The 7,645-nt window shown below is 31.8% G+C and overlaps 1 protein-coding gene across 6 annotated transcripts; it reads right to left on the minus strand.

Annotated features, from left to right (window-relative positions):
* Positions 1-444: 444 nt before the first annotated feature.
* LOC110633199 (zinc finger protein 4) lies at positions 445-5,914 on the minus strand. Of its 6 annotated transcripts, none has more exons than XM_021781721.2 (3): positions 5,801-5,907; positions 2,990-3,024; positions 445-1,519 (listed from the first exon to the last, which is right to left on the minus strand). In XM_021781721.2, exon 3 carries the CDS (start codon positions 1,438-1,440, stop codon positions 691-693), a length of 750 nt encoding a protein of 249 aa, XP_021637413.2. In that variant the 5' UTR covers positions 1,441-1,519; positions 2,990-3,024; positions 5,801-5,907; the 3' UTR covers positions 445-690. The 6 variants fall into 6 exon arrangements, with proteins under 6 accessions (XP_021637413.2, XP_021637399.2, XP_057991957.1 ...); XM_021781707.2 differs by lacking the exon at positions 5,801-5,907 and adding an exon at positions 5,149-5,705; XM_058135974.1 differs by lacking the exon at positions 5,801-5,907 and adding an exon at positions 5,149-5,693 and having other exon boundaries at positions 1,764-3,024.
* Between the last annotated feature and the right edge of the window lie 1,731 nt (positions 5,915-7,645).

Raw genomic sequence — 7,645 nt, forward strand, 5'->3', positions numbered from 1 at the left:
CCAAATTTACGTAAAATTAATATTTTATCTCCTCAAGATCTACAGCAAAATCTAAATAATCAAAATAAAATATGTTGTCAATTTTATGAATTATATAGTTCCGAGCTAAAACAATGATCAAGAAAGTGGTCTAATTTGTGTCTCAACTCTCAATTGCTATAACCTTTCAGTTCAACAAACAAATACAGAGTTCTCTTGAGACAAGTTAAAATGATTTGTTTCAAATTTCTCTGTTGTTTTCAAATAATAGATATGAGAATTATATACTACTTTTTATTATTTTCTAATGCAAATAGAAATAAAGTCAAGCAACAATATTTTTCTGTACATAAATCATGCAGGGTCCAAAGATTCAAAGGAACTGCCTGCACTGTAAGAATACTTAACAATCACTTCATCAGTCAAACTAGGGTACTGCAAAGCTTGAGGGATCTCTAATGCACATTAACATAAATATTATTGCAAGACCTTGAGATTAATTTAAGCCTTCAGAATCTCTTGCACAACAACGTTAGTCAGTGATGCGAAGTACAAATTAGAATTAATAAGGAGGAAGAAGAAGAAGAACAAGAAGATTGTTCTAGTGGAAAATTAATCTCAGCCTGTTGCCAATGCATATCTCACTGTACAAAGCAAAGACTATTATGAGCAGCATATCTAAATCATAAATTCAAAAGAAAATTACAAAATTCAGAGCTTCAAGGTAAGATCCGGTGCAGATGAATCGGTCCTTGGCTGCGGTGCCATTTCTACAATATTCATATTTCGACTTTGACCCAACTCTAAGCCAAACTTACCACCAACTGATTCATCCACCTGCCTAAAACTTCCGGGCCAATGCAGGCCAACATCATCATCTTCCGTGAATACTGGAGTTCCATAATAGCTTTGCTCAAATCTAGCTCCACCTCTTGTATCAGGAGGCTTTTGTGGTGGTACCATATTATGATGCATCGCAGAATGAGCTTTGATCCCAAGGGACCTAAATGCAGAACCATGAAGTGGCAGAGTTGCCAAGCTAGTATACCTATCTGAAAATATTCCCAAACGCATTGCACGCTTCGCCATTGTTCGTTCTCTCTTATGTGCATTTTGGTGGCCTCCGAGTGCCTGTGAGCTGTAGAACTTGCGTCTGCAGTAGTTGCAAGAGAAAACTCTGGGGATGGTTGCAGCTGGAGTAGGGGCAGCTACTTTACTGCTAGTCTCACCTGTGCCTTTCAACTCAATGTCATTGGAGTTAAAAGTAAGTGATAGGTCAAGGGAAACAGGCATTGGACCATGTTGAAGCTTAGCAAGATCTGTGAGAGAGGAAGACGGGGTGCTGCTGTCCTTGGAAGGATCAGGGGATGGTTCTTGCAAAGATACATTGGATGCCACTTGGCTGTTGATTTCAGACTCATTTTCAGATTCTAATTTGTTGTTCTGCAATGTCATGATCATGAAAAGCAAAAATACTTTGGTCTATCTGAATCAGAGAAAAATCGAACAAGCTGCTGAAGCTGATTGACTAATGCTTCACCTGCATGCGCAGAAGCCCAAGGGATGAAATTATTTGCTTTGGAGTGGGAATGTAGCTCAAATAGAGAAGGACAAGGTATATCATGCAACAAGAATAACATATACTAGCATAAGCATACAAATTTTAGACAAATACATATAGCTATAATCCAACTTCCATCCATGAAACAATGTAGATCATGACGACGTAAATGACCAGAGAAACATTTCTCTAGGTCTCGGGATATTCATGTCAAAGTGCAAACCTCATGATCATGCCCACATTCAGGGCCTCAGCAAAGAAGAAGGATGCACCAAATTCTGCCAATCGACAATCAGTAACAGAAGTAAATGATTACAATCATCTAATTCAAGACATATGCCATATCACAGCACACCAACTGGATGAAATTCCATGCAGTCATCTAATAGCTTTCAAAGTCATGCAAAACACTAAGATCACTGTTACCTTGGTTGGACGCAAGGGCTTTTTATATTTTTAGTAAACTACTTGAGCACTATTTGATTCCCTAACTTAGCCCCTGAGAAATTCAGAAAGAAATAACCTTTCTTTGTTCTTAGCCATGAAAGTATTTTAAACTCAAATTCCATTTAAGGCATGCATGAAAAATGAAATTTTATAACCTTCAACCCTCATGTGAAAAGTTATATAATTTGCTTATTATTGACTGTGCATTAAATTCAAGAATAGACTCGATATAATACATAAATACTTGGGTTCTATGGTAATGAATGACCTTAAAAATGATTTTCAAATGGCTATTAAAACCATTAAAGTATATATATTGCAATCCGATCATTTTGCCAAAACCTGTGTAAGCAATCAAAGAATGAACACAGGCTCATCATTTATCTTGCAGGAAATGGAAAAGCTACTGGTTCACAAAGATGACCTTTAAATCCTAACTAAAACTTGGAGCAAAGAAACCTCAATCCAGCTGCATCTGTGATTCAATAACAAGTAAAAGTTACCAGTAGACTAAAAAAGGAGCCATATATCTCTATGCTACCAGTAATAAATTGGGGAGTGCAATGTTGAAGTAAGGAACAAAAAATAAAGGATTCTGTGAAAGAACTAGTAAGTTACTCAAACACTATGCTTCACTGTTCTTTCAATGTGAGATTAGGCATTACAATCACCTTGAGAACTTCCTTAGCTACCATAGAGCCTTTTGAGTTCTGCATATTTCAATATGCCAAATCATTTGGACATGTAATATAGCCTCTTAGATAAAATGCCTACAATCATTCCAAGGAAATTCTATGGAACATGCTAATACAAAGTTACATGCACTACCTTCTCTTTCCTTCCCAATTCATTATCATTTTATTTTGTTGTTTTATGTTTACCATTTGTATCCTAATCCCAGTAATTCTCTCATACAAATTAAAACTGATTATCTAGCATGCAAATATTATACTTGATCCATTTTTTTTATGGATCAACAACACCATTCAAAGCACCACAAACCTTCTTAGGTTATCCTTGGAAGACTTGAACATAACCTGCAATATAAAAATAGAGACCACTCCATTAAGTTTTAAACCTTCATAATCTTTAAGACATTCCTCATAGCATACTTTCTGTAAATACATTTGCTAATCAATTGGTTCAGCATTGGTAGTTTCTCCAAAAAGAATAAATTGGTGACATTTATAACCCCAATTCTACAGATCAGTGTGTAAACAGAGTGAATCAAATGGGTAGAGGGTGCATAACAAGTTCAAACATGGAAAAAAATAATTCTCAATGATGTACGGCAGCTTTAATAAAGTTAATGGGCTGTATTGAAATTTATCTCAAATCAAGAAATCTGGCTAGTGGCATCAGTCTACTTAAACAACATAGTTTTTATTTGCAAGTTAGAAACTCACCATAAGCTACCTAGAGTAGGGAAAAGAAAAGGAAAATAAAGTGAAATCCAGCAACCAACAAATATTAAGCAACAAAAGTTCTAAAAGAGCAGAGTGCCTAGCATCATGTTAGTCACTGGAATTCATATATTCTTCTTTGGACTGGAATTCAAATATTCTTCTTTGGAGTTTCAAATAGCTTCTTTTCAACTAGTTTGAGGGAGTAATAAGAAGAGAATGTATTGATTTACAACAATTTGATTACATGTTTTCTTACTTGAATATATTGAGTATCGAAAAAATCATAGATATATATACATATATATCCCCACTCTTAGAGAGACAAACGAACTGAATTTGGATAGAAATTAAAACTTAAGTTTGTTCCCATATGTCTTCTTTTTCTAATCCAATCATAGTGAAAAACAGAGTAACCAGTGGAGGGCTACTGACTTTAGCTTGCTAAGCACATGCAAGATCCAGAACTAATTATATATATATATATATCCCCACTCTTAGAGAGACAAACGAACTGAATTTGGATAGAAATTAAAACTTAAGTTTGTTCCCATATGTCTTCTTTTCCCAATCCAATCATAGTGGAAAACAGAGTAACCAGTGGAGGGCTACTGACTTTAGCTTGCTAAGCACATGCAAGATCCAGAACTAATTCTTATGGGCACCCAACTTATAATCAGCAATGCAATCAGATTTATATACTTGAAAACTTCTATTTTCACCATAGAGTTCTATGCATGAACAACTTTTGCCAGAGCAACAGCTAAAAGAAGCTCTCTACTTACCCACAAATAGCCAGTAATATGTAGAATGTATCCATACTAGAACACTTATGTTTCACTACTAAATTCTTCTCCAACCACTATCAATTTAAGGTAACCAGATAAATTTTCCGCGGAGCTAAAAACCCTGAAATTTTACTTATAGTTGATCTCATATGACAAAGGAAAATAGCAGAAAATCTCCACAATTTCATATCATGAATGTTCTTCCAAAACAGAGGCCTTATACATCGGTAATCAGCAGTATAATGCTTCCAATAGACCTAGATTTTTTACTTTGCTTTCAAAAACAAGAAAAAAAAAAAATAGTTCAAGGACACCAAATCGATCGCCCACTCATGAACCATGATCACGTAAGTGAAACTAGTAATCTCACGTCCACTCTTATCAAACTAATTAGAACTCCTATAGGACACATCCAGACATCAACTGAATAGGATAGATTCAAGTCACACCAACCTGGAATGAAAATTATCCTTCATCTTGGAGCAGCTAATAAAAGAAATTAAGCTATATTATCAGAAGATTAGTACTTTTTTTGTTTAGGATAGGGGAAAATGCAACAATGAATTAGTTCCAATTGAGAATTTGTGCATTTAAATATGAATATAAACTCTTCATTCATGCCACCGGGAGAAGCACCCTTCACAAACATCGAAATCCAAATAACACAACAGAGTAATATAACTGGACCACAAAGCAAACACCCCACAATCACATCATCAAAAACCAGAAGAACACTTGACAAGTCCAGAATTCTACTAAACTCTCAGGCCCTTAACAAAAGCCAAAATCCACAACCCCAATAAGGATAGCAAAGAACTAGTAAATTTATGCCCCCCAAATATGAAAACGAGAAAAGATTAAAGATCAAAGTAAAATAAAAGGAGGGGAAGAAAAGAATCAGAAAGATAAAGAAACAGCCATAAAAATCAAATCTTGAGGTGATAAGGCAGGTAGTTAAAGAGTTCCTTACATGGTGGTATCTTGAAATTGGCTAGTATGGCTCAAGGACATGTTGCTTTGGAGATAGTGTGAAAGTATCAAAAGAAAAGACATAGTAGCAATTGTGTTTTCTTGTTTTTACCACTTATGGAGTAGGTGAAAATAGATAAAAAGTGAATAAACGGAGACATAAGCTCATCAAGATTCAAGAGAGATATATGCAGGCAATTATAGCGTCATGGGAAAGCAGAAGCAGAAGAAATGGAGATGATGGAGCAAAGTCAGAGAAGTCAGAAAGAGCTAAAAAAGAAGGGATATAATGCAGTAACCACTCTAATGTTGAATTTTGGGCTCCTCCATTCTTTTAACAGCTGCATATCATATGGACATGAGAGAGAGAGAGAGAGAGAGAGAGAGAGAGAGGGTACAAAAAGCCCAACAATAGAGACGCAAAGGCTTGTGATTCATCACTAATTCCATTATCTTTCCACCATAGGAGCAGTTTGAGTTAGTGTTTAAAAAAAATTAATATATTAACAAAAAATATTGCAATTAATTTAAAATTAAATTTAATATATTTTTTCAACAATATTTAAAATAATATATATTTTGTAAAATATTTCTTTTAACTAAAGTTTGACTTGAAATCAGTTTGTGGTCAGATTCTGTTCAAGGTTTCTTACCCATCAATTTCTTTTGCCGTCAGACGGAGTCCCATAACAACCCCCATCTCTCCCTCTCTTACAGTCTTTACTTGCTGCTGCTGTTCAACATGCACATGAGCCTTCACTTATGCCCATACATCTTTGCCTTTATATAGTTAAAAATTAAAAATTAAAAAATAAAAAAAAGAAAATTTTAAGTCTTTGGGACAAGCATAAATCATTAGTCATCTTCACATCTACAGGATAATATGGCTGGTTCATGACCCTTAGCCATGAGACAAAGGCCATGGAGCCAACCTTGCCTCACAGGTGGCCCCAGAAGATTGCTCTGTGTTTCATCTCTCACGCTCAGGAATTATTTGGTGTATGCAAACAAAAACATGCTCCTGATCAAGTTAATAATTTTGCTATTTTGTTATGAACTTAACTTTCATTTCTATTTATTGGAGTCATTATTTTTCTTTCCATCACTTGATGTGTTTTCTCATCTAGAGATGTTTGTATATATCTATTCAAATTAATTATTGATATATTATTAAAATAAAATTGATATTTTCATGTTGATATATTTGACATTATTATTGGACCTACAGTTAAAAAAAAATATTTTTCTAAATATATTAATTTGAGAGCATTAAAAATATTTAAAATTAAATTTGATAAGTTTTAGTTGTAAAAATATTAAAATAATAATTTTTTTTTAATTATTTTTTTAGTAATTTTTAAAATAATTAAAAAAAAAACAATTTTAAACTCCTAAAATCAATGTCAAACAAACATATAAGAAATTTCATTATAAAATACACTTTCTTATTTTGGTCAATTGAGTATATAAATTACTTCATATGTCCTATTATAGGTAAAAATTTTTCAAATACGATGATGCTTCAAATGCTGAAAGATATTTGATTTAATTCATAGTACGACGGACTTAGATAATGTATAATCAATTTTATAATATGTTTAAATTTAATAATGATATTTGTGATGAATTTTGATTTAAATTCACATTTTATTTATTAAATACTCGTTATTCTAATCCATTATATATATATATATTTGGATTTTGAAAATTATATTTTAAATAAATATATTTTAAATATTTAATAGTATTATAAAATTTTAAAATATAAATTTTTTAAAATATATAAAATTAAACATATTCAAGTAGTATTTGAATATATAATTTGATTTAGAACGGTACATACACTTTAAAATAAATTTTATTAAATTTGAAATAAATTTAAATATTGAAATTATTTATCAAATTCAAATTTTAGCTTGTAATTTTCGTAGATATCCTACAATTGCCTCTACCCATCTGCTTTTATTAAACATTGCTATCATATGACCAATAAAAGTTGCTATTGCCAAACCCTAAACCTAATTGCATTTGACTTTATGCATTCTCCATATTTGATTATCATTTTAGTAATGTACAGGCAATACAATATAATAGAGGGCAGCTCTCCCATTACTATTCATATTATATTTTTCAAAAAAATAAAAATAAATTAATTTTATATTCATTTAACTTTAATTAAAATTTAAATTCAAAAATTGACAGTTTTAGAAATAATTTTAATATTATTAAATTAAAGTTTATTAATTTAAATAAATTTAATATATTCACATTTGATAGTGATAAAACTTTTTAAATACATTAAAAAATATATATTATTGAAAAAGACAATCATTAACTCCAAATGAATTAGTCTTTTATATATCATAAAGTAGAGATAAAAAAATATTTTAATGTAAAAAAATTATATTGACATTTGATTTGACGGCCATATTAAGTATAATTGATGTTAAATAAAGTAATTATATACTTAGGAGTAACCTAACTCATATCATAATCTA

This window comes from Hevea brasiliensis, chromosome 15 (genome assembly GCF_030052815.1).
Source record: "Hevea brasiliensis isolate MT/VB/25A 57/8 chromosome 15, ASM3005281v1, whole genome shotgun sequence".
NCBI classification, from domain to species: Eukaryota; Viridiplantae; Streptophyta; class Magnoliopsida; order Malpighiales; family Euphorbiaceae; genus Hevea; species Hevea brasiliensis.

Bases quoted from the DNA above. Each gene is read 5' to 3' on its own strand.
- LOC110633199 (XM_021781736.2), bottom strand. From the start codon at position 1,440: ATGATCATGACATTGCAGAACAACAAATTAGAATCTGAAAATGAGTCT.